This window comes from Chironomus tepperi, unplaced genomic scaffold (genome assembly GCF_022539635.2).
Source record: "Chironomus tepperi strain 1889 unplaced genomic scaffold, CSIRO-AGI_Ctep_v1 contig_472, whole genome shotgun sequence".
Taxonomy (NCBI): domain Eukaryota; kingdom Metazoa; phylum Arthropoda; class Insecta; order Diptera; family Chironomidae; genus Chironomus; species Chironomus tepperi.
In genome coordinates this window covers 1,315,521-1,342,476 of record NW_027226594.1, presented here as the reverse complement: position 1 = coordinate 1,342,476, position 26,956 = coordinate 1,315,521, and the positions used below count along the sequence as shown (strand labels likewise).

The window sequence follows — 26,956 nt, the reverse complement described above, 5'->3', positions numbered from 1 at the left end:
GTAAAAAATTGTATTTATTTTAATGTATATTTCTATAATTTTTAAAGGCAGGTGTCAACATGCATGTAACTATTATTTTCATAGCGGAATTTACACTTTTAATTCTTATTTTATGTCGAACAGGGAAAACAATTTTTATTATTTATCTATTTACGATTTTTTTTTCGGTATTTTTTAATGGATGTTATGTGATGTGAGGAGGAAAAAATGATGAAAATTCTATTGCAATCAACACACTTTCATATCGTCCAGTATCACCTTTTTTGTTTCAATAATTTTTCATATTTTGATTAATAAATATTTTTCACTTTATTAATTTTTGTGTCGCAAAAAAGGTACATTTGTCGAATTTTTGTCATATATTTTTCGTTTTTTAATAATCATATGTATTGTATAAAGTTGTGTTTTTATGCTGATAATAATTTAATTCAATAATACATAGATAATTAATTCAATATGAAAAATTTTTTTTATTCGCTTTGTATGAATTGGATATAATAATTAATGACTTGTTTTTTAATAAAAATGATAAAATATATTCGCAATATAGAGGGACAAAGGTACCTTTTAATTTAAAATTCAGTGTTTTTGTTTTGCTGGAGGTGATGAAAGAGGGAGGACTATGTGGTTATTTTTATGAAATTCAGATTTCATTGACTGACGTGGTGTGGTTATGCTTGAGTGGAGCATGATTTTTTTATGTTAATGGTCCACCCTTATGAATGGTTTTCAATACGGGATTAAAAAGTACTGAATTCTATTAGCTTTGTTCCCTTTTTAAATAGTTTTATTTCTCTTTAAATAGAGACTAACTATCTATTAATCAAACAGCATTAATCGTTAGTGTACCGCCTTATATTTTTCACTCCACAACTTGAAAGCAAGTCAAGTCTGAAACCACAAACGGAATTTAAACGGAATTCAGTTCATGACATTTCAAAATGTTCTTGATGACATACATGCTGCCCACCACTGGCATGAATCATTCTTGGAAGCAGCTTATACCATATGGCTTAATCTAGAATGTGCTCTAAGTTATGCTCTATAGTGCTTTATTAAAAGTAGGGTAGAATCCCCAATATTTGAATAAACTGAGTAGTATAATTCGATATAGACTAAAATTCAGTATGACAAAATCAATTTTATGTGAAATTCTAGTCGAATTATATTCTAATCTTTTGAGTAATCAGCTCCAGATTAGAAATTTCATAAAAATTCTTTAGTTTAACACGTTCCATTCTCGATCTTAATTAGCACCTTAATATTGAAAATTAACTCTCTATGTTGTTTCCCGGGAAGCAACCAAATGAGTAGAATTCTTAAAATTTTGGAAAATTCATCGAGGATGTCAAGTTGAAAAATCTTGCACCAGGTAGTCGTCAAGAGTGCAATGACAGCTTTGACATTAAACTGACATCAAGTAAGGAACGACTGTGTCGTCATGCCACATTTTAATTTTTGGAGCAATGTGATATGCGGTCCTGACAAGGGTCCTGATTTAAGTTTCAAATCGAAATTTTTTCAACTTTTACATTCCTTTTTGCCGCAGTTGTGATGAAAAGAACTTAAGGTTGACTTGGATGTCATAAAATTCAGTTACAAACTTAAAGGAAAGTCAATTTAGGTTTTCTTTAGTCTCATAACTAAGCACAATCCCCTCCCCATCATCACCTCCTCAATATATTATAAATTAATAAAAAAAATTTCAATTTATTATTTTTTTCATTTTAACTAATTGTGCTGATACGCACACATTCAATAAACAACATTTTTTTGGTTTTTAAATTCAGGATTCATCTGTATATCCTCATCAACATTACCTTTTGTCTTGTCATGCATTTTTTTTTATAAATATGATAAAGAAATGAGCGCTTTTTGAAAGTGGATCATCATCGAAAAAATTGCACAAATATTACTATTATTTAAATTTTTTATTGTTATGTACATGCATGTACGAGTAATTATTTACCGACTTTCATTCATTTTTTGGGTTTCATTTTTATTTACACGATATTTTTTTAAATTTAACTTTATACATTTTTTTTAATTTTTTTAATGATTTCATTTTAACTAATTTTTTGCAATTTTTTTCGTTCATTTTTCACTAGACAGAAAAAAAAGTTTTTCTTATTTTTTTTTTGTTTCATTTTTTTAGTCTTTAAAAGTTTTTTATTTTTTTAATTTCATTTACTCCTCAAAAATGTCATTCATTATGACTTATTCGATTTTTTTTTGTTTCACAGAACTTTGTTATTTTGTTTTTTTAAATCATCATCTTCATACTACTACATGCTCATTTTTTTTTTCATTATTTTTTGTCACATTTTTCACTTTTTTTTAATTCTCACAAAAAAAATAATTTTTTTTTTCTTATTTTTTAAACTTTTTTTTTTGTTGTTTTGTTGGTTTTTGACACTGTTGTTATAAATTAAAGTTGCTTATCCATTACTCATTTGTGATTTTTTTTTTATTTTTTTTCTTCATATTTTACTATACCCATATTTGATCCTTATTGTTTGTTTTGCTCAGAATGGGTATCCTTTGCTAGCACCTGGAAATGGAGGAAATTTATAAATTTGTTAAGAATGACCTTTTTGTGTGGATGTTCACATCGAAAGGTAACATCTAAGGTTTGTAGAAATAAGAATAAGGTAAATAAACATTTTAAAGAATTTTGACCAATTTCCTGCAATCTTTTTCCCATCATTTCCCTCTAAATCCGCCTGATTGTTATCAATTTTATTCAATTTTTCAAATGATTTAAGGAATTTTAATTAATTCATCCTGATTTTATGATATATTATGGTTTTTTGTGAATTAATCAACTCTAACCGACTTATGATGTTATTTCATTTTAGTCGAATTCACACAAATTTCATTCGACTTCGAGTTACTAACATTTTTGAACCCTATTGGAATCTGACTCCTCGATACTAACTCACCTATAAAGCTAGATATTATACTGATCTATGATCTATGATCTAAATAATTCTTTCCAATTATTGATAGTAAATTAAATTCAAATTATTAAACTTCAATGATATTATCCCTAATCAGATCAATGAAATAACGTCCTATGTTAAAGCGATTCGCGGCTATGATTTGCTCAACGAATGAGGGAAACCACATCTCTGTGCTATATCTATATAAAGGCTTGAAAGGGGCCTTATGGAGACACTACGATTAAAAATCTGTTGTACCATTTAGACCAACAGTTCAAAGTGAAATCCGAGGCTCAGAATGTCTCTAAGTAGATCTATAGTTGACTCTTGAATGCATTATTGACTCTAGACTAAAAGTGAGGCTCTTAACTGCGGTATTTCTTAACGGAAATTGTTAAGTATTGGTCAGCAAAACAGCCATAAAAGAGGAGGCCAGGGATCACCATTGATCTTTATGGCCAGCAAAATAAATATTCATTTTTAATTCAAGATAGTCAGCTCATTTTTATTTTTAGCTACCGAAGTGGTAATTCTGCATCATGAAAGCATGCTATTTACCTGTTGGAAGTTAAAACTAGGGTTCAGCTTAAAACTATAAGCTTAGGCATTTAAATCCCAAATATGCTAGATTTGATTGATTTTTAGTAAAAATTAAGGCTCAGACACTCATCGTTAGTTTGACAAATTGTTCAACTTTAAGGACAGAATCTTAAATATTGTACAATTTTCAGATGCTTGCCTGAGTTCTGATCTATAAATTAGTCCTACAACCACAACCATAAAATGTAAGCTACTGTCTAAATTCAAACTATCCTATCCAAAAACTAAAGTCCCCACATCTAATAAATATTTCAAGCTAATCAAAAATCACAACTATTTTGTATTCAAACCACGAACCCTCCCATGAATTGCACCCCATTAACCCACGCCCATCCCCAAAGAAAGAATTTATAAGAAGTTAAAGAATTTGTCTAAAAGAAATTTTACCAATCTTCGTCGTCAGAATCTGAATGCCGAGCATGAAGTCCTTTGGACTTGTAGCCATTCAGCACCGGTGATCCTAACATTCTCCCCGTTCTACCCATTGCCAATGCTTGTTCGTACGATAGTGGAACTGAATGCTCCATTCTAAAAATAAATCAATAAAAATAAAACGGAAACAAATTGGAAAATTCATCACATAAAATATTTTTTTTTTGGGTACAATAATAATTTAGCACTCAAACCTTTCATAATCTCTTTCAAGCTCCCGCTCAAGATCACGCTCCCTCTCATATGCTTCACGTTCTCGATCACGAAACTCATATCGTATTGGATATTCACGATCACGTTCACGTTCTCTGTCACGATATCGATCCCTTTCTCTATCTCTATAATACATATCACGAGGATCGCCACGTAGGTAGTCTCTCGAATGAGGCAATGAATGAACACTGTGCGGTGTATTATGTGTTGAATGAAGCTTCAAAATGAAATTGATAAAAAAATTGTAAATTAATCATATTTATGGATTATATTGGATACATACACGTGTGGGACTAGCGTTGAGTTTTGGGAAATTAATATTTGTTGACTGTAGTTTCAACGTTGATGGTTTATTTGGAGTTGGTGGCAGTCTTCGTCCCTGTCCAACGCCTCCTCGTCGTGAGGATACTAATACTGGATAACTATGTTGTGGAGGATGTCCTTCAGATAAGAAAGCAAATTTTATTTAACATTATTATTATTGTTGGTTCCAATAATTAGACTCTATATACTAGGTATGTTCAAACAACATCAACATGATCAACTCTACTTTTGGATATAAATATCTATATTGATACTCTATAGGCCAGTTAATAAAAACAGGTTCAATGATACTTGCATTAAAAAATATGAAGTGAATATGTGGAAATTACATTAATTATTAACAAGGGGTGATGGAAGTGATGAGAAACTAAACAAAATATATTTTTTTATATAATCAAGTCTGTATTATTTGTGATGGAGGTACTTTATTTGCATTTTGGATGTGTATCTAGTGTTATGTGATGGCTGGCCCGTTATGTGATTTCTTTTCATACTGTTTGTGTATAACAATTAGATGTGAGCAATAATTTTTTTAAATTTTGCAGTTTGTTTAGGCATGCAAATTTTGGATTTTAATTCTATGTTGTTGAGTGATGAGCTGTTGAAGTATAAGTTGGCAAGATGTTGCTGTTTGAGGAATAGGAATTAGATGTGTATGGAATAGTCGAAGTTTCGAAGGATTTGGCAAGTTAGGTATCATTTTCATTTTATGGGCAATATCATTGAGATTTTTGAAACTTTTTGTTCAATTTGTATCTCTTACAATAGAAGCAGAGGCAATAGTCGATTCAGAATTAGCATTAAGATGATGACCAGATTATTTGTTACAAATTGTTTAATTCTTCTTAGTTATGCAGTTTAGATTAATTTTCAATATATACAAATGTTCGTGAAGTCCCTTCCACATAGTTGGAAGGGATAAATCTGTCTTTGGTCCAAATTATGCATCCAAATCATTTGAAATATCCGAAAATTCGATTTATATGATCTAGGAAAACGATGCGTTTTATCTCTGTACAAATTATTCCGGATGATTTTATGCAAATGTTAACCTTAACAGTTCTCTAACGTATTGACTGCTCCGGAAGTATCAGCTTCAATTTGACTTATTGCAGGTTTAGAGTCAGAAAATTTCTTAAAAAATCCTATAATAAATTGAATAAATTTTTAGTCAGCAGGGGTTCAAACACTCCTTTTTGGTTAGGCTCCTTATTAGGATTATGTTTAATTAGAGATAAAATCATAGCAACATAGAATCAGAAGGACAATCAGTCAAATTTGCTCGAGATGCCAAATGGGTACAAAGTAGGACGTTCTGGATAAAATTATCAGTTATTAATTAAACAGTCAACTCCACTTGACTTCATTCAAAACCCGAATCTTTTATGAACTCTTGCAATTCCACATCAATTCCTCATACAGCGTCAATCTTGACATTAATTACTAATTTTGTATTTTAGTCATTATCAAGTAAACAATATACATTTTTGAGTCTTTAGTTTCTATCAACTAACTCAAATAACTTTAAAATCTTAAATTAATTCAGTATAAAATATGCCAGCAGTCGTCCAACAAAATACAGGTTCAGCAGTCAACTTCATCAACAACTCATCACATCAAAAATTTAAATTGCACAAAAATAAATTTCAACTAGCTTCATTTGAAAAACTTAACATTAATAAAAAATAATGAAAAGTGTCTCTACGCGTTTTAAAAAGAACTAAAGGAAAAATTAAGCCTAAATCTTAAAATGAAGTACAACAAACTGAAGATTAAGAGAAATCAGGAAATACTTCAAAAAAGAACTAATTGGAAAGTAAACAAATCTAAATTAAGTTTCAAAAAAACTTAAACTTTAAAAAAAAGGAAAAATTTTCTAGTTTTTTGAAAAGAATTTTTTGAAGTTAAAATCATGTTTGTACCCATTTCATTTCTATAATATCGCTCTCTCGATTCCCGCATTTCCTGAAGTCTTGCTGGACTTGGTGATCGAGATCTTTGGATTAAACTAGTTGTACCATATGCCTTATAATTAAGATGATTACGTCGACTACTACGATGAGTCGAACTACCGCCGGGAAATCGTGAACGAGGTGATGGAGGCGAACGTGCTGGACTTGTCGATGCTGACCATGAACCTAAGGTAAGTGTGATGGAAGATATTTCAGTTTCTTGCACAAACTTTTTTAATTTTTTTTGGGTAATTTTGATATTTTTTAACTAGTTTTTTTGGTATGAAAATTAATAAACATTCTCTGATTGCCATAACAAATTTTTTATTGTTGGATGTTCGATTGTTCAATCTAATTGGGATTCGAAATCTGAACTTCTACTACGGTGAGACTCATTATTTACTTTTTTAATTAAATTTCATGCTTAATTATGATTAATTTTTGCAATATAAATATATATTATTATTTTTTTTGCAAGATATAAATAAACTAAACCTAACTTATACGATTTGAATTTAAGATTTTATTATTAAATTTCAAATATCAAAAATACGTTATATAGATTTTTTTTTATATATATGAAATGGGCACTATATGATGTTTATCAAAAAACGAAATAATTAGAATTAAAAATTAAATTAAATATCTAATAATTAATATTTATATTCATACAATATTTACAAATAATTATAAGTTTTTAAAATATAAATATAAAAATAAGTTAAGGACTACTGAATGAAGTATGAAGCTAAGTTATTGTAACTACCGGACTATATGAGATTTAAAAATAATATTTAAATAAATATTCAATCAAAACTTATAAAATTTAACTACATTTAATGATAAAAATTGAAAGAATTGTGTCATCCAAATTTTAATGAAGTATAATACATGATGGTACTGGATGTAAAGTATAAAAATATATATATGAATAGTTCTTATCATTATACACATTGACTTCATATTTTCTTTTATAGATAAATATAAATTTGTTTGTTTAAATTAAAGTACGATGAATAAAAAAAAACAATATATATCACAAAAATTAAAGGCTTAGAATCAGAAATACTATTTGCGAGTATTTGACTTTTTTTTTGACACACAACATCGAGTATTGTTCAATAGACAATATTTCTTGATTTTTTTTTTTTTTTGGTGGTAAAAGGAAAAAAATTAAAATGGATGTATGATTTCTACCTCTAGCAAATCTATGACCATGTCCATAGGGTCTACCTCTTCTGTGTTCTTCCTTTACTATCTCAACAACATTTGAGACGGTGTCCGAAAAGCCAATGTCATGAGGTAGATGACGACCTCGGGGACTCGGTGTGCGATTTAGTGGTGATTGACCGCGTCTGTGTTTTTTGGGGAAGGAAGAAAGGTTTTAAAATTGGAAATTAGTTTCTAACTTTTAAATATTTATACACATTTAAGAATTTTTAAAATTGGTAAATTTCAGTTTTTATACTTTTTAAATTTCAGAATTATTTAAATTTTAAAATTTAAGAAATTTTAAAAATTAAGGAAGTTTTAAATTTCAGCCTTTCAGAATTTTTAAATCTAAAAATTTTAAAATTCTCAAATCTTTAAATTTTTAGAACTTTCAAATTCAGAATTTTTAATTCATAAATTTAGAAGTTTTAGAACTTTTAGAACTTTTAACTTTTTAAATTTCAGAATTTTTAATTTAAAAAATTTCAAATTTTAAAAAGTTTTAAGATTTTTAAGAGTTTTTAAATTTCAAAATTTCAGAAGCTTTTAATCTTAAAATTTCAGAAGTTGAAAAATTTAAAAGTTTAAGAATTTTGAAATTACAAAATTTCAGAATTTTATTGAGATAAAAGTTTTAAAATTTCATAATTTCAGAATATTTTGATTCTTGAATTTTAACATTTTAAATTTTAGAGTTTTAGAATAAGTTGAAATTTAAAATTTTAAAATTACTAAATTTCCGAATTTTTAAATTTCGATTATATTAAAATTTCAAAATTTCTCAGTTTTTAGGTTTTAAACCTTTAAATTCAATATTTTCATACAATTTAAAAAATATTTTTAAATTTTAATATTGAATTAATAAATCCTTACCTTAAACTAGGTGATCGCCTATGGCCGTTGTATGTTCTACCGGGATGCAAGTGACCGTCGGCGAGGGACTCCATAGACGCATGACGAGATGTATCACCATGCAAGTCCTAAAGGTTTCAATTAATAATCACAAATCAAAACTTTTTGTTCCAATTGTCAAACTTAAAAATTATTTTTTTTTGAAATTTTTTTAAACTTTTTTTTGTTCAATTATCAGTCAGATTAAGTTTCAAAAGTAATTAAAAAAAGTTATAAAATTAAAAGTGAGTTTAAAGTAAAAAAAAGCAAATAAATTAAATTCTTCAACACATATTTTTTGCTTTATCTTTCATAGAAATTTGTTATCAATTTTTACTTTTTGTCGTCAATTTTGTCCTATATTTCTCAATATGATTTTTAAAATTTAAATGACACATTTCTAATGACTTTTTTGAATTTATTAAGAAATATGTCATTCAACCGTGATGATTAGACTGGTTTTCAATTTTTTTTGTTATTCATACTCAAATAATGAAATTAAAAATGAAACGAAAAATCCAATAAAATTTTTTTTGCAATCAATTTTTTTTTCAAATTTTGAAATTTTTTTTGAAGTTTTGATTGTGAATGAAAAAAATTATTTTGAAGTCATGTGAAGAAATTAAATAAAAAATGAAGAGAAAAATTTGTGTTAGATGATGATATAAATAGTTTTTTATGATTATAATTAAAATTAAGCATTGCTGAAAGTGTTGTTTTGTCATGAAAATTTAGAGAAAAATATAAAGAATTGACTCCAATTTATTTGCAATTTAATTGCAAAATTAACTTGTTTTGTGGAGATTGAATATTTGTAAGCTTTTTGAGGAGTAACTTGATCTTATGCTTTGTTGAAACTATAAAAATCAGAGTTGAACCTCAAAATGGATGCAAAAATTCTTCAATTGCAGGAAGTTAAATGATTTATGAGTTTATTGACCTCCGTCAATAATGCAGCATTTGTATTATAATAAGTTGTAAAGTTATAATGGAATCGGACAGAAAATTACTAAGCCAGGTCTCAAATTGAAGATTGAAATGGCTCGTATGGCTATGCTTTGATACTCGTTTTGATTAGTGTTGACAGATATTATGAATAGAATTAAAAATAGTGCAATTGTTGAGGTGCAATTTGTAGGGAGTGGATCTTCTGCCAGAAACTATGGATTCCATTGAATCATATATTACATTCATCATGGAATCGATGGAAAAATTTATGGAAATCAAGAAATTTAAAGATTTTTTGGTGGAATCAATGGAATCCATGAATTTTATTCACATGGAAAATGCAGAGTACAATATTGCGTTTGGTATTGAATTAAGTCTGGCAATGCACTAGTATAGTCTGGATTGTCCGATAGAGCCAGTTTTAAGCGTTAACTGGGCTTCAGTTCTTGTTTCAGCAAAGGAATTGATTGTTTATGGCACAGACTTTAATGGGAAGTTTCTTTTTTGAACCTTTTATATGCTAAATTGTCAATTTTCGACTAAAGCTTCTCTTGTTGAGTGAAATAAAATTTTAATCTCAATCTTCTTGTTAGCCGATCGTTTAGACAGTCGAAGCTAAAAATTCATAAAAAATTCCTAACAGGGTCAGGTTGTTAATATTCTAATTGTGTGTCTAATTATAAGGACGAATAGTGTCATCTTAATGACATTAGTCATCCCTAGGATCAGACAGACAACTGGTCCGAATAGAAGCCATGGTGTAGACTAGGAACTGCGTCAATTGATTACAGATCTCATGCATTATCATATTACTTATTGAGATCAATAACCAATTAATTCATTCAACTGCCCCAAATTTCTCCATTTTATTACGTATTTATATCAACAAAGTAAAGTAAAGTGTGTGTAATTAAATAAATTATGTATTTTGTAAGATAAAAAAGAAAGAAAATTCATGCAATAAAAAAACATGCAAAAAATGCAATCAAAACTGTATTATTATTATTATTTGTGTAAATAATTACTTGAATTTCATTAATGAGAATTCTGAATTATTTAATTAATGAAAAATGAATCAAAACTTGCTGATTAAAGAAAAATAAACTTTTCTTCCAGCATGCAGTCAGTCTGGTTAATACTTTTAAGTTTATGAATATAATGCATATAAGTATAAAAAAAGAATTAAAAAGGAAATTTTTTGATGCAAAAGCAATTTTATATAAAAATATTCTAAAAAGATGCTTTGATTATTACTTGAACTGCTCTAGTTTATGAAAAATGTATAAAATTTTTAAAAAAGTTTTTTTTTCTATTCTAATTATGTGAAAATTTTCCTCGGAAAATCCTACTTACCACGACAGGATTTATTATATTTTTTTTTTCAATTTATTCTAAAAATTTTTTATTATTTTTTTGTTCATCAGGCTTTTTAGTTCCTATTCTACGATCTTTACTATATCCTATCTATCGCATTTTCATTCGAATGGAAATTTTTCTTTTATTTTTTTTTTATTTTTTTTCTATTCTATGAAAGAAAATTGTTTTATTTTTTTTTAATGTAAATTAATCGAAAATTTTGCTATTTTTGTTCTGTTATTATTCGTTCTCTATTCTGTTTCAAACTTATTCACACAATATATATATATATAAATGTTATATAATTAATAAACACTTAAAGTACTTATAACACAAGTTTTCACAGTAATTAATAAAAATCATCAGTAAATGTGTATAAATGTATTTTTTTTTATCCATATAGATATAGAGATTGTTTTGTATTTTAAACACGCATTTTAATAACATCACCTTTTTGTTATTCCTGAAATTAAACAAAAAATGAAGAAAAAAAAACAAGAAGAAAAAGTGGAAGAAAAAAGAAAAAAAAGAGAAAAAAATAGGAAAAAAAGACAAGCAGAGACAAAGAAAAAGTTGAAATTTTGGATGCACAAAGCTAAGTTATTGTTTGATTATGTGAATTAAATGTGCAGAAATTTGCATTCTTTTTAGAAAATAAAACTGTGAGAAAATTGTTTTTCAAACACAAATTTCTATCAACCAAGTGAACATTTGAGAGGGTGATGAACTGATCGGGAAGATTGATATGAAATTTTGAAATTAATTTTGTTCAACATAAAGAAAATTGAATTTATAAAACAAAATTTCGACGTTTTTCCGAACTTAAAAAATTGGAAATCAAAATTTTAAATTTTTAAACTTGAAAACCAAAATTTTTAAATTTTACTAATTAAATTAAAAATTTAAGATATTTTAAACTTAAATAATTTCAATTTAATTTGAAATAAAGCTTTTAAAATGAGATTAATTTTCATAAAGCTTCAAATTTAATTTTTTTTTATATTATTTTATTCAAATTTTTAGAATTGAAAAAATAAATTTCCTAAATTTTCAAAATTGAAAAAAAGTTTAGCAAAAACATGTCAAAAAGTTGAATGAACTTGAACTTGAAATTTCAAGTTTTTAAAATTTTAGTTTGAAAAAAATTTTTAAAATGTTTTAAAACATTCGAATGAAAGTTAAAACAATTGTTTAGTTTTAAATTAATCAAAAAGTATAATTTTAAAAACTTTATAAAAAAGAAATAATCAAAAAATTTTAAATTTTGATAAATTGAAATTTGAGTTTGTAAAATTAAAAAGTTTAATTATGAAAAAAAATCTTTAAAAATTTTCAAATTTAAAAGAATTGAAAAAATAAAATCTCAAAATATTTTTAAAAATTTAAATTTTTCAAAACAAAATATCAATAATAAGAGATCAATTCATATCAATCTTCCTTTCACAGTTCCGTTGAATGTGGGTCTGCCTCTATTCTCTTCACTCACTGTTTCATTTGATGCCTTGTCTAATTCTTTCCACTATTATCCTTTTCACAATGACAATCTTGAGTAGATTTCAAAACAATAATTATAATTAAAATTTAAATTACTTTCAAGTTTTTGTGTTCATAATCTCATTGTGTATTAATTTTTTTTTAAGTTGTGAAAAAGTGTATGCCATTGTGATTAAGGGCTGCAAACTCAATTGCGTGAATATTTAATGGCGGTATTTACTATATAGCATTATTTTAAGCGCAAATTCAATTATTATCAAACATTTTAATTGTTCTTGATGGCGCCAGAAATGGAAATTTGTTGTTAATTAGTCATTAATTAACACCAAATTGTCAGCATGGCGACAGCAAGATGAAATATATTAAGTAATTGCATCAGTAGTGAAAAACACAATGTGCAATGCGAATACTCTCTTGAATCAAGTTACTTCCGATAAGCAAAAGCTATTTTAGCTAAGCTAAAATGCGTAATTCTAAAAGTTTATTTATGAATTATTAAAATTTAATTTTAAAAATCTATCAAAATTTATTTAAAACTTAATCAGAATTTATTCAAAAATTTATCAAAATTTAATCAAAAATTTTCAAACTTAACAAAATTTAATGGATTATCAAAATTTAACTAAAAGGTTGAAATAATTTTTCAAAAACAAAACCTTTTGTCATGTAAAATTTCTTAAAAATTCTAGTTAATTTAAATTTTTTAAAATGTCGTTTTTTTTAGATTTTTTGAAGTTGTTTAATTTTAAGCCATTATATTTTTGAAATTAAATGTTTAATTTTTTAAATTTTTGACTTGTTGATTTCTTATAATTAAAACTCTTTAAATTTTTGCTCGTTTCAAATTTTTCGTTTTTTAAGTTACTAACTTTTGAAAATTTGAATTTTTAACTTTTAATTTTTTTTTAAATTTTGAAAATTCAAAGTATTTTAAATTTTGATTCTTCAAATTATTAAATTTGAACTTGTGATCTTTAAATTTTTAAATTTTGACTTTTTATTTATCAAACTTTCAAATTTTGACTTCTAAATTTTTAAATTTCAACTTTTAAATTTTGACTTTTCAAATTTTCAAATTTTGATTTTTTAAAATTTCAAATTGTTAAATTTTGAGTTTTCCAATTTTTTTACATTTTAATATTAAAAATTGTCAAAAAGAAATTTTGACTTAAATCTCAAATTTAACTTCAAATCATTTAAAAACCTTAATTTTCCCATCTTATTTTACAAAACCTGAGACTATGTCCAAAAAAAAGAAGCATCAAATTGTATCAAGTGAGTACGGAGACGAATTTCCCACGAATGAATGCTTTGTTGTTCATCATGAATGCTCATAAAAAAATCATAGACATAATAATTCTTACCTGAACGATCGTTTTCGCATCGTGCTCCGTCGTGCTAAACCCGATAAACTATGTTCTACATCACCATTATGATGATTCAAGAGGTGCGTCTGTGAGCTGACATTTTCATTATCTAAACTTAAAGATCCAGCACGTGATCCTGTCTTTTCTAATGCCGCCATGTCTAATATTGTCGTGAACAGTGATGGTTTCTGTGTATGTGATGGTTTTTTTTTGATTTTGTTATATATTTTTAAATTTATCAGCGGTGATGATGGTGAATTTAATTTAAAAAATTTTAATGTTTTTTTGATTTTCGAATGCAAAAAACAGGCAGTTCGTATCGCCACAGCCACAATTTTTAATACATTAAATATTTCAATTTTTTTTTATGTGCGATGTGATTTTTTTTTTATTTATTTTTCATCATATTTTCATTTCAATTCGAATTGAAAAATAAATTTTGAAAAAAAAAGTTTATTTAAAGAAAAAGGCAAAAAGGCAATATTTTTATAAAAATGAAACATTGAAAAAAATTGTATATAAAGATTATATGATAAAAATTTGTATGGGAATAATTATTATTGATTTAAATACACTGATTGTGATGATAATTAAAAGTAAAGTAGTCAAACATCTAAAGCATGCATATTATTATTGTGAAAAAATTCGCTAAAAGCCAAAACTACTTGAAGGAACTATGAGAAAAATTTGTGTAGCAAAAAAGTTGATTTCAGATGTTTTATGGAATTTTCATAGACATTTTTGAGGATTGTTTGTAGAGAACTCAACCGATTTTGCAGAGAACTCAACCGATTTTTTTTTTCAATCTGTATTGCATAGAATTAAGTCTGCATTACAAAGAACTTTGTTCATATTATACAGAATTTAGTCCATAGAACTCAATCTGTATTACACAGAACTCAGTCTGTATTACACAGAACTGAGTAGTTATTACACAGAACTCAACCTTAATTACACAGAACTCAACCTCCTTTTTTAACACAGAACCAAGTTGATTATTGAACAAAGACATCTCTAATCACAGAACCAAGTAAATACAGAACCAAATTTGTATTACACAGAACTGAACCTGTATTACACAGAACACAACCTCATTTACACAGAACTCAACCGTCATCTTCAAAAATCTTGCAAAAAATTCCATAAATGTACTGACTATTATTTTGTAAGTGAAATAATGTTGATAATATAATAAAATAATAAAAATAATGAATTTCAATGAAAGAGCATACATCTGAGTAGAGTATTATTCTTCAAAAATATAGGACAATTGATTATTAACCAACTAATGTCTCATAAGACTCAATCTCAATCTAATTTCATGGCTACTAATATCTTATATCTTTCTGTTTGTCTATGGTTGCGTGTAATATGTTTAGTTATACTATATGCGTTGAAAAATTAAATTAATTTTCGTTTATTTTGTTAAAATTCGGAAAAAAATTGAATTAAAGCGAATCATAAAGGTATAAAGTTAATTTTAAGGAAGTAGATTAATAAATAATTGGTGCTAGTTTAAGTAACTAGTTGAATTAAAAATAATTAATTATTTTTAATTTTAATTTTAACGTTTTTTCATTCAGAATTTATATTTTTTTTTTGGTTTTATTTATAGTAATTAATTAAGTAAAATTCATTCACTTAATGTGCTTAATGCAAATTACAATATAAATAATTGAATTAAAAATTATTTAAATAAAATGCAATAAAAATTAATTAAAATTTGTCTCGCTTTTGATGATCTTTTTTAACGAATTGAAATTTAAAATTTTTGGTTTTTTGGAAGATTTTTTTGATTTTTATTGATTTTTAAGGTGGTTGAAATTGTTAAAATTTTGTCTTTAATGGTTATACTGCTCAAAATGCAATTGGCAATAAGGCTCAGACACTTTTTTTTTGAAAATTTCAAGAAATTTTAAAAGTTTAAAATTTTTAAACTTTTGTTAAAAGAAAAAAAATGTGAAAATTTTCATATTTTTAAAAAATTTTAAAATTTTTAATAAAATTTTAAAAAATTTAAATTTAAACTTTTAAAAATTTTTTAAAAATTTAAAATTTAAAAGTTTTAAAATTTTTAGATGGTAGAGCTTTGGTGAAAAACTCCTATTTACGAATCAGTTCAATTCAAAATTCATAAAAATTGTCATTTTTCATGTTTTTTAAAAAATTTAAAAATCTTAAAAATTACAATTTTTACAAAAAAATTGAAATTGTAGAAAATTGATTTTTTTTTTGTGTTGCCAAGTAAAAGTTAAGTTTGTTCAAAATTGAAGGAAATTTCGAAATTCTCCAATTGAAATATATTTCAATGTATTCGAATTTTGCAACAATCTGTGTACCGAAAATTATTGAAAATGTATTTGTTGCTCAGAAATTCCAGAGTTCGAATCTCAAAATTATATATAAATATCCCCAATATCATATATTTTTCAAAATATTTTTTTGAATTTTAATATTTTTTTTTTCAGTATTCATTTAAAGACAAAATTTCTAATTTCATCCACATTTTTTGATCAAATTTTGAAAATCTTAATGAAATCTTTTTTTTAAAAATTCCTACAATTTATTTAAAATATTCTAAGATTTCCAAAAAAAAATGCAATTTATTCAAGCTCGAATTTAGAGGAATGAAAAAAGTAAAAATTACAACTCATTCAATGAAAAAATGTTTAAAATGAAAGCAATCAAGTATCAGAAAAAAGAAGAAAAAGGACTTTTTTTTTAATTTAAAAAAATAGAAATAGGTTAGTACCCGTATTGCTTTCGCTTCATCTTTTCCCTGGAATGGTATAATGAGCCGAATTTTAAAATTTTTTTATCTCAAAAAAAGTTATTCTCGACATCGTTTTTTTTTGGATTTGTCAAACAGAAAAAAAAGTTAAGCGTGACGTCTCTCATGGAAAAGAGGAATAATAAATTAATAAATATTCGATGATTAAGTTGCAACCATATTTTTTGAGTATTTTTTATCTATTTACAATAGCTATAATTTGTTATTTTTTAGATAGTTTTCATTAATTTAACGAAACTTTCAAGCCAACAAGGAAACATAAATTAAAAAATAAATTAATTTTCCTTATTAAAACACAAATTAAGACTTTTTTTAGCAAATAAAATAGGGAACTAAAAATAATAACAAAAAAGTCATCTAAATTGGCTTAAAAACTTGTTAGGCTTTGGCAGAAATTTTAAATCCATCACCACTATTTTAAAGTATATCCAATTCAACACAAACATATTTAGATTCTAAATTTTAAAATTCATTGAAATCTATTTGGCTTTTTTTATTAATTTTTCTAGTGTTTGTGAGCTTGGTAAGATCTTTAAGAGATTTGTGAATGAAAAATGAAGTTTTTTTAGGGGTTTTGGAGATGATTAAACTTGATAAAATGAGATAAAATGTTTGAAATTTAGGGAAATAATCCTGAAAATTGTCAAAATGTTTTTAAATTAATTTTAATTTAAATTGATTTAATAATTTAAATTAAATTAATTTTAAATTGAATTCTAACTATATTTTGATTATGATCTAGGTGTTATTGACTAGAAAAATCCTAATATTACTCTAACTTCCCCTTTTTTAAGTTCTAAACCATTATCCAAAATGACACAGTTCAAAAATTTCAATTCTGTGCTATAAAATTGAGTAATTATCAATTTAAAATCTATATCAGGATTTAGGATAGGTTACTAAGATTTATTTTAAAATTTTCTAAGAGATTTTTGATATTTATAAGACTATGACATTGATTTTGCAGTTGAATAATTATCAAGGGTCAGAAAACAATGTTAAATTTGAAACTATTTACAATTTAAAAATATAATCTTAAAGTTGGAATTTTTAGAGTTTGTTTTCAAAAAATCTTAAAAATTTGATTTTAAATTTACAATTTTTATTCAATTTTAAAGTTGAAATTAAATTCTAATTTTTTTTAAAGAATATCTTAAAATTTTAAATTTCAATTTCAAAGTTTCTAAAAAATATGAAAGTTGTAAAATTGCAATTATCAAAGTAGAGCAGAAATTTTAAAATCTTCAGATTTTCAATTTTTAAAACCACAATTTGTAGAATTTTTTATTACAATTGGATTTTTTGTAAACTTTAACTTTCTAAAATCAACAAACAATATAATTTTTAGAAATTTTTACAGACAAAAATCTTATAAATTGTCATTTTTGAAATTGTTCTTCAAATCAAAAATTTTTAAAATTGAAATTTTCTTATTTTGCATTTAGAAATTTCCAATTTTTAAAATTTTTGGATCAAAAATCATTAAAATTACAATTTCTTCAATTTTAAAAGAAAAACCCTTAAAATATGTAAAAATTGCAGATTTTAAAATTTAAAAATATTGTTCAAAATTTAAATATTAATTTTTTTTTAAATTGTCTGACCCTAGATAAATTCTACATGAATCAAAAAATCTAATCTAAGGCTATTCTACCCAAAAATTTTGATTTTTATGAATATGACTTTGACCTCCATTTCAAACCCCACTCCATAACTTCATTTTTCACTCACCAAATAAAAAAAAATCTAATTTTTCTCATCTTATTATTTTCATACGTTATTATCATTATTTAATATTAAATTCTATCAAATAAAGTATACGATATATAGTACATAAGTAAGTACGAATTTGACACAATATCAAAAGCAATTTCATTTGTTGTTATTTTTTCACATTATTAAGGAAGGATATAGACGTACAAAAATAAAACATAACTATTCAAAAACTTTAAAATAATAATAAAAAAATAAAGATTTTGGGTGTAGATTTATTATTTTGGGGGGATTATCACGAAGGATTTATTTCACTTATATCAGTCTATATATAAGTCAAAAAAATCATAAAAAAAGGTTCTGAATCATCAGTTTTCAGAGTGTCAACAAGAAAATCATAAAATATATTTATATTTATAGTATATTTGGGGTTGGGGGGATATAGGGGGGTAACCTTGTACTTTATTTATTTGTAATTCATCGAAAAATCGTTTACTCACCGGTGCATCAGTCTCTAGTTGGCCAAACTTGGTATTTCGCCATGATTCCAAGATTAACAGGCCGGCATAAATTTTACCAACTGTTAATTTACCAGTATTTAATTCATCGCTACGTGGCACCAATAAATCTAACATCTTTTTTGCTTGCAAAGGCCATATATGTGTAATTGTTTCTCGAAGCTCTTGGTCTGCTTGGTCCATTTCTTCCGCTGTACACAGACACTCACATTAAATAAATCCAAAAAATTATTAAAATTTTTAACTTACCAGCTCTCATTTTGATGCTCAAATTTTCACGGATTAATGCAAACAGCGTCGTCGTAAAATTAACTTTACCGTCTGCATCCATGGGCATGTTCATTCTAATCAGTTTTTTATAGGCAAGCCGATTCGGACATTTGTTACCAAATCCTAGGGGAGGATCCATATTTTTTAACATATCATACATTTCGGTGTAGTGGATCTTGCCGCTGTTGGGGGAAAAGTTAATGTAATTTTCAATTAGATTAATGGAATATTGGATGTTTTGAGGATGTGTTGATGGTTCTGTATGGGTATTACTTTATTTTAGACGTATATAATGCTTGAAGTGAGTTGGTAGGACCAGCCTAATCAGCTGAGAGACTTTAATTAACAATCAGTACTAAGTGACCTTCATTATGACAGGACAACCTTATTTGTGCTATGATGCAATTTGGTGGTAAGACACGACTAGTTGCCCACCAATGATTCATACTATTACAATGAACCTAACATTAGCTTGGAACATGTCTACAACTAGCCCAGAACATGAGATTAAACCCGTTAGGATCATTATTTAAGATTTTTGTCAAAAGAATTTAAATGACTATTTAGAGAATTTATAAAGATGAACGAATTAAAGTCATCGAGTAAAAGTTCGAATCTCAAGTTTTAATATTAGAAATCTTTTCAAAATCACACATTACAGTTTTTTATAATTATTATTTTTTTTTTAAATTTCACGTGTGACTGTAATTAATCAGTGTTAGTAACTTTAACTAAGATTCTGCTCAAAACTATCTGTATATGCATCCAAAATGAAAGAATGCACATCTAAAATGCAGAAAATACTGATCTGCGTATCAAAGCCTTAGAAAATTTGAACCTGCCAACTTTATCCACCTTTAAACCAGAGCTCAAGTCGACTCAAATTTCATATAGAGTATTATGTCCAAATCCGAGTCTCCTACGTGGTCACCTTTAATCCCATACAAAAACATCAAAAACACACAATATCAAGCTTCAATACTTACGTCGCATTTGGATCATATTCAGCCCATATTCTAACAAACTCATCTAAATGATGAGCACCTAATATACTGGAATCTCTCGTTAAATAATCAAAATTGTCCATAATAACAGCAACGAATAAGTTCAACATCTGTGGAAATTTGAATAAAAATATATGGTTAGTAACAATTAAGCACAAGACATGAGAGGAATGTTGAAAAATTACGTAATGGTTAGGGAGGAAAGGACGAGAGACGAGGAGACGTGAGAGAAGGGAGAGAAGGGAGAGAAGGGAGAGAAGGGAAAGAAGGGAGAGAAGGGAGAGAAGGGAGAGAAGGGAGAGAAGGAGAGAGGGAGAGAAGGGAGAGAAGGGAGAGAAGGAGAGAGAGGGAGAGAGGGAGAGAAGGAGAGAGGGAGAGAAGGTAGAGAAGAGAGAGAAGAGGGAGAAGGAGAGAGGGAGAGAAGAGAAGGGAGAGAGAGAGAGAGAGAGAGAGAAGAGAGAGAAGGAGAGAGGGAGAGAAGGGAGAGAAGGAGAGAGAGAGAGAGAGAGGGAGAAGGGAGAGAAGGGAGAGAGGGAGAGAGGGAGAGAAGAGAGAGAAGGGAGAGAGGAGAGAAGGGAGAGAAGGGAGAGAAGGAGAGAAGGAGAGAGAGGTAGAGAGAGAGAGAGGAGAGAAGGGAGAGAAGGGAGAGAAGGGAGAGAAGGGAGAGAAGGGAGAGAAGGGAGAGAAGGGAGAGAAGGGAGAGAAGGGAGAGAAGGGAGAGAAGGGAGAGAAGGGAGAGAAGGGAGAGAAGGGAGAGAAGGGAGAAAAGGGGGAGAGGTATACAATTTTGGTAGAAGCAGGGGCCTATAAATGCTACATTACGTAATTTCCGAACATTCCCAAACTTAAACTTACCAAAAACGAACAAAAGAAGATGAATGATACAAAATATGCGTACGCAAGTGAAGATCCACATGAATCACCATCTTTTTTTGCATTCGGATCACATGGTTTACCCCTAAGACATGCTAGCATAATGTTCGGCCACGACTCGCCTGTAGCACACCTGGAAGTTCCGCAAAAAGTAGAGAAAAAAATTAAATTAGTAAAAAAAAAATTTAAAAAATCTCAAAAAAATGGTCAACAAATTTCAAGCGAATTTTAATAGATCAATATCAATATTACTGCCTAATTTATCAAAACATCAATGCTTCACGAACGATAGCCTATTCTATTGTTGTGTATGGTATGTATGGCCAATGACTGCATCAATTAATTATTGATGTACGGTGACTAATTTCACACACACACAAATTTTTTAAGTATTTTATTTTTTTCTAGCTAATGAGGTTCCTAAATACACAAAAAAAGTATAAAAAAATTCTCTCGCACTCGATGTGATGAGGAAAAAAAAAGAAAGTTTTTTTTAGCGTTCATGTTTTGAGGATGAAAAAAAAAAGTGGAAAATTTTAAGGAATTTTTTTCTGTAAAATTTGAATGAATTTGAGAATTTTTTGGTTTCATAAAAACTTAAAGCATTTTTGCCAGACGACTCTTACCTGAATAGTAACATTAACCCTTGCACAAAAGTGCGGAAGTTATTGTGTCTTGTTAGACCGCCGGTAGCATCGAGAGCTATGTTTCCAAATACCTACAGTAGCATTTTTATACATTTATATAGATATACGATGAAATAATAATGTCATGGGGGGTACAGTAAAAATTGGAATAAAAATAAGCACATTGGGGATATAGTTTAATTGTGTTGCGTGTATGCATGTAGTTTTGGGGGAGGGAATTGTATGTAAATGATGGAAGAGGAATAGACAAAATTAAATAGTTATTATTCTGTAATATAGCAATAAATATTTCATTAAATAATGTTAAACATAAAAGTATATAAATTGAAATTAATCGATAGTTGGAGAAGTTAAATGATAAAATAAATTATTACTTTTTAGTTAGATTAATGGAATGCGAGCTTATTATTAGACTTAAATGTTGAATAATTGTTGGCGGTTTTGTTTTCTTGGAATATTTTTTTTTTGACTAGATAATTTGGGATTTTTGAACTAGATTTTTCTAATTTTTGTAGGACTAAGAATATTTTGGCACTATATTTCACAATTTTTGATTCGAATGTTGATGAATTTTGTGAATTTTTAAAAGATTTGTTATTTGAAATTGATTAATTCGACAATAAATTATTATAAATTATCGATAATTAAAGCCAATCGCTTACGAAATGCAATTGAAGCAACTAAATGCACAGTTGATGCTTTCATACTTATAGAGTCGATATCAGATTTTATAGATGCAAAAAAAGTCATGAGAACTGATTAACTATAATAAATTTCGATATTAGCTACAAATTTTGACTATTTTTTGGATAAATGTGGGTAAATCGGATATTTGTTTATAGATATAAATCTGGATTCATATCGAAATGTCTCTGGCTTGATGCCGGACTCAGTTCACCATACTATATTCACATTAACCTAGTGAATTCCGAGTTCTGGATTAACCAGGACATGTGCTACTCGGGAAACTATAAATAATTTATCTTCCAATTAGAATGGTTCCAAAAATATAACAGGAATTTATATAAATCAGTATTATCTAATTAGAATAAAATTAAAATTCAAATTGGAAGCATTTTATCTGATAGGAATAATATTGTACAATACTATACTAGAGTTGTTTGATTGAATTACGATCCTAAATTCATTTGGCAACCAGTAGTCAGTAATAGAGTTTTAAGCATCTTCTATGGGATGCCATGGATCACAATTAATCTGTAAATCCTTCAAAAAACTCTCAAAAATTCATCAACATTCGAGGTTATCTAAATAATCTCTAATACACTCTAATATCTCCTATCTAAACATTTTTAAATATTTCTAAAATTCATCAATTAGAGCAATAAGCGTAAATCAACTAAATTTCACTCTGATCTCTACAATTTCTAAAATCTCCTGATCCAATTTATTTACAAATTTACAATCACAAAGAAATTGAAAAAAATTTGCACATGAAATTAAAAACAAAGATTCTGAATGGAAAATTTACATTTCACATCAAACGAATGCTCTACAGCTTTTATACTGGCCAATTTTTTTGATATTTTTTATTTTGTTTACCGAAAAAGGAGTAGTAGAGATCCGAAAAACGATTGAAAGTTATTATGTCGATTAATTGATGTATCTGGATCGAATTTTGTATTCCCAAAAACCTTTGAAAATTATCATTTTAATCGATTATGAATTGAAATAAAAAAATATGATTAATTATGATAATTTAAGCTATAAAAAGCTTAGAACTTATAAAAAAGTGAGAAAAAAAGATGAAAAAAATGAATTAAAATATTTAAAATAATTTACCTGCATCCCGATTATTGCATATATGAAAAATAACATTGCTATGAGTAGACAAACATATGGCAGCGCTTTGAAGGACTGAACAAATGTCCATAATAATATTCTTATTGTGTAGCCTTGACGTAATAACTTAATTAAACGTGCAGCACGAAAGAGTCGAAGGAAACCGACATTAAATGAGTTTTCCTGCTTAAGGGAAAAAGTCAAAAAGTCAGTATACTTTGAAGTATTTAACATAAGATGTTTTCTAGGGGAATATCAACTTACTCCTAGTTCCAGCACCAGGGCATCGATAATACTTCCGATAACTGTTATAAAATCAAACACATTCCACGGATCTTTGAAGAAATTCTGATGAAAATTTGTGTCGAACGAAGAAAATAAAAAGTTTTTATGTTAAAATTTGCTTTTGGAAGTTTTCTAAACAATTTTTAAATTTAATATAAAAAAAAAGTTTAATAAAAAATTTCTTCTTAGATCTTCTTTTTTTGTTAAAACTTAAAAATTTTGTATAAGTTGTGTAGGTTTCTGTGTCTTTTTTTTAGTTATTTTAAATTCATCAAATTTCACTACAAACTCTCTTTATCAAACTCTAACAACAATTCCTCTAAGAAAAACCTTCTAAGTTTCTTTAGGAAAAAGTCAACAACTCCTAATGGAATGAAAAGAACATCTAAGATAGTTATACTTTATATTCTAAGTGGTGAAGAAGGTTTGGCAATTGAAATGTGAAAGTAATTGTAATTTTGTTAATAATTTGAATTAAATTGAACTTGTTTGATCAAAATTAAATTGATCAATTTTAACTTAATTTGATCAAAATTTGAACTTAATTTAACTTTTTTGATCAAAATTGAACTCAATTCAACAAGATTAAATTGGATCAAAATTTATTGAATCAACAAATTTGATCAATTTGAACAAATTCATCAATTTAAATTAGTTTGATCAAAATTTAAACTTGAATCAACAAATTTGAAAAATTTGAACTTCAACAATTTAAATTAGTTTGATCAAAATTTGAACAACAAATTATCAAAATTCAATTCAAATTGAATCAAAATTGATTCAATTAGTTTGATCAAAATTTGAACTTAATTCATCAATTTGAACTAGTTTGATCCAAATTTGTTTAGTTTTGTTCAAAATAAATGAAATAATATCTTCAAATATTGCCAAAACTTCTTCATTACCAAATAAAATAAATATTTCTATAAAATCATCATGTATTCTCTATTTACTCGCGGACTCATTCTAAGAAGAATTAAAAAATATAATTAAAATATAAAATGTATTTAATAATAAAAATGTTAAATAAAAAATCAAAAGCAAAACTCAAAAGGTTTCATGTACAAAAGTTTATGTCAACTAAAGGACTCTCAAAATCAAAAGAAGGAAGTAAATTATTATCAATTTTTTAATAGTTGTTTCATCCTTTAATCATTTTCATTTCAAATGCTTTAAACTGTAATTCATACGATGATTAAGGTTTGTTATTGTTATTCTAAGGACTTTTACGTATCGAAAAAAGTTTATTTAAGCAGACTAAGGAAATGTTAAAAGAAAATTATTTATGCGTGCTTGAAAGCATTTTTTTGATAATTAATTTCTGTTAAAATTGGAAGGACTAGTTCAATAATGCTTTAATTATTTTGAGAAGGGATTTGATTTATTTTTGGGGAAGAATAAACAGTAGAAATCTCATATCAATATAAAATAAATTGTTTGCGTCAAATATTTACATTTAATATAAAAAAAAATATTTAAATCTAATATATATAGATATAAAAATGAAATATATTCTCTACATAATGAGCCACCTAAAAGAAAATTAGTTAGACTACGTAGATGATGAATAAAAAATTAATTTTATATATATAAAAAAGAATGTTCAAATGGATTTTTTTCTGATTGATGGATGGACGATTTGAAAATTTTCTGTAATTTTCTTTATGATGGATTTTTTTTTTCAGATTTTTGCAAAAAAATGTGATTTTTATGAAAGAAAAATGAACAAAATTTTCTATAAAAATTTCAATCGGTTTTGTGTGGAAATGAGAAAGAGTTCAGACATCGAATAAAATACTTATATGAATTGATATGGAAGTATGTTTATGATTCCCCAGATTTGGTGAGGGATAATTTTAAAATGATGGATTTTTTTGGCGTTTTGATGCATTTTTATTTAAATTGAATTATACTAATTAATGATTATTTGTACTTGTTGCACTAAAATGATTGTTTTTATTGAAAAAGAGGTTTTTTAGCAATTTTTGTAATGTTTTTTTGGGAGTTGAACTTTTTTGCTTTATTTGCAAATTTAAAGCTTTGTTTCATTTAAAATCCAATTTCATTGTAGTCAACTAAAACAATTTTGCACGTGAAATAATAAATTAATTAATACCAATTTTTCTAAATGATTTCTAGTTTATCTATTCTAAGTTGTAAGCTAATGTTTATCTATAAAGTCTATGAATTCAAATTTCTAAAAAATTTAAATTTTCTAAAATATTTCTAATTCATATTAAATTTCTAAAAATTCGTAAAATTATCTCTAAATTATTTTAAATTTTGAAAAATTCTTGATTTTTATAAGTTTTCTAGTTTTTACAAATTCTAATTGTTTTTCAATTTATTTGAATTTTTAAATTTTTTAAAAAATTTCTTTTTTCTTTCTAGATTTTCTAAATTTATAAATACTTTTAGATATTTTCTAAATTTTTGAATTTCTAACTTTTTCTAAACTTTTAAACTTTGTGCTTTTGTGAATTTTTTTGAAAACTTAGAAGTTCTGAAAACTTTTTTTAAATTTTAAAAATTTCAAAAAATCATTCAATTTTTCAAGTTTTCTTTAGGATTCTCAAATCAAATTTTGACTGATCTTTGAAGTATTTTTCGTTAAATCCTGTGTCCTTAAATTTTAGTGGCAATTAAAATTCTTAAAATTGAAAATTCTAATTTAATTCTTTTGGATCTTCTAAACTTTAAAACAACATTGTTGAAAACTTATTTGTGAGTAACTAATCCATTAATGTCTTAACAATTTTTGACTATTTGTGCAATTTTATTAGTAGAAGTATTCAATATTTATAAAAGTTAAAGAAAGATCTAGAAGAGAACTTTAAAAAATTTAAATTACACTGACTTAGGAGAGATTCTAGGAAGAATTCAAAGAGCTGTTTTGCATTTAAATGCCATACTAGAAATGTATTCAAGAATTGTATTGGCAATTTAAGAAAGATTTAACAACTCAATTGTGCTCTGGTTTTAAAGTTCAAATATTATTTAACTTTCGAAAGCTTTCAGAAATTTTAAATTTAAAAATTTACTAAATTTGAAAATTTCCTAATTTTGAATAATTTTCAGATCAGTCATTCAAATTTTTGACACAATCAAAATTCATCCCCCAAAAAAGTCACATTACAAAATTCCATGAAATGGAATGAAAGAATCGAAAAGTTAACTATTGAATGAGAGAAATGAGTGAAGATGAAAATGAGAATAAAGAAAAATAGGAATTTAAAAAGGAAAGAATGAAAGAAAAGAATGTGAAAATGTTTATCTTTTCTATTCAACTACAATGTAGCATTCCAAATATATCATTTTTAATTA

General features: G+C 26.4%; 1 protein-coding gene across 7 annotated transcripts in view; it reads right to left on the bottom strand.

Annotated features, from left to right (window-relative positions):
• Nucleotides 1–2,323: 2,323 nt before the first annotated feature.
• cac (calcium voltage-gated channel subunit cacophony) overlaps nucleotides 2,324–26,956 on the bottom strand; it is an 81,049-nt gene continuing 56,416 nt past the window's right edge. For 2 of the 7 annotated variants that reach the window (XM_070652003.1, XM_070652004.1), the window contains exons 19-34: nucleotides 23,612–23,695; nucleotides 23,348–23,533; nucleotides 21,527–21,618; nucleotides 20,883–21,033; nucleotides 20,010–20,137; nucleotides 19,003–19,205; nucleotides 18,736–18,944; nucleotides 13,729–13,919; nucleotides 11,321–11,333; nucleotides 8,549–8,655; nucleotides 7,661–7,818; nucleotides 6,434–6,649; nucleotides 4,471–4,628; nucleotides 4,169–4,404; nucleotides 3,930–4,070; nucleotides 2,324–2,551 (exon numbers count right to left, since the gene is read on the bottom strand). In XM_070652003.1, the coding sequence (XP_070508104.1) occupies nucleotides 2,545–2,551; nucleotides 3,930–4,070; nucleotides 4,169–4,404; nucleotides 4,471–4,628; nucleotides 6,434–6,649; nucleotides 7,661–7,818; nucleotides 8,549–8,655; nucleotides 11,321–11,333; nucleotides 13,729–13,919; nucleotides 18,736–18,944; nucleotides 19,003–19,205; nucleotides 20,010–20,137; nucleotides 20,883–21,033; nucleotides 21,527–21,618; nucleotides 23,348–23,533; nucleotides 23,612–23,695 (2,280 nt within the window). In that variant the 3' untranslated portion in view covers nucleotides 2,324–2,544. The remainder of the gene's footprint in view (nucleotides 2,552–3,929; nucleotides 4,071–4,168; nucleotides 4,405–4,470; nucleotides 4,629–6,433; nucleotides 6,650–7,660; nucleotides 7,819–8,548; nucleotides 8,656–11,320; nucleotides 11,334–13,728; nucleotides 13,920–18,735; nucleotides 18,945–19,002; nucleotides 19,206–20,009; nucleotides 20,138–20,882; nucleotides 21,034–21,526; nucleotides 21,619–23,347; nucleotides 23,534–23,611; nucleotides 23,696–26,956) is intronic. The other 5 variants (XM_070652005.1, XM_070652006.1, XM_070652009.1 and 2 more) reach the window with 3 other exon arrangements.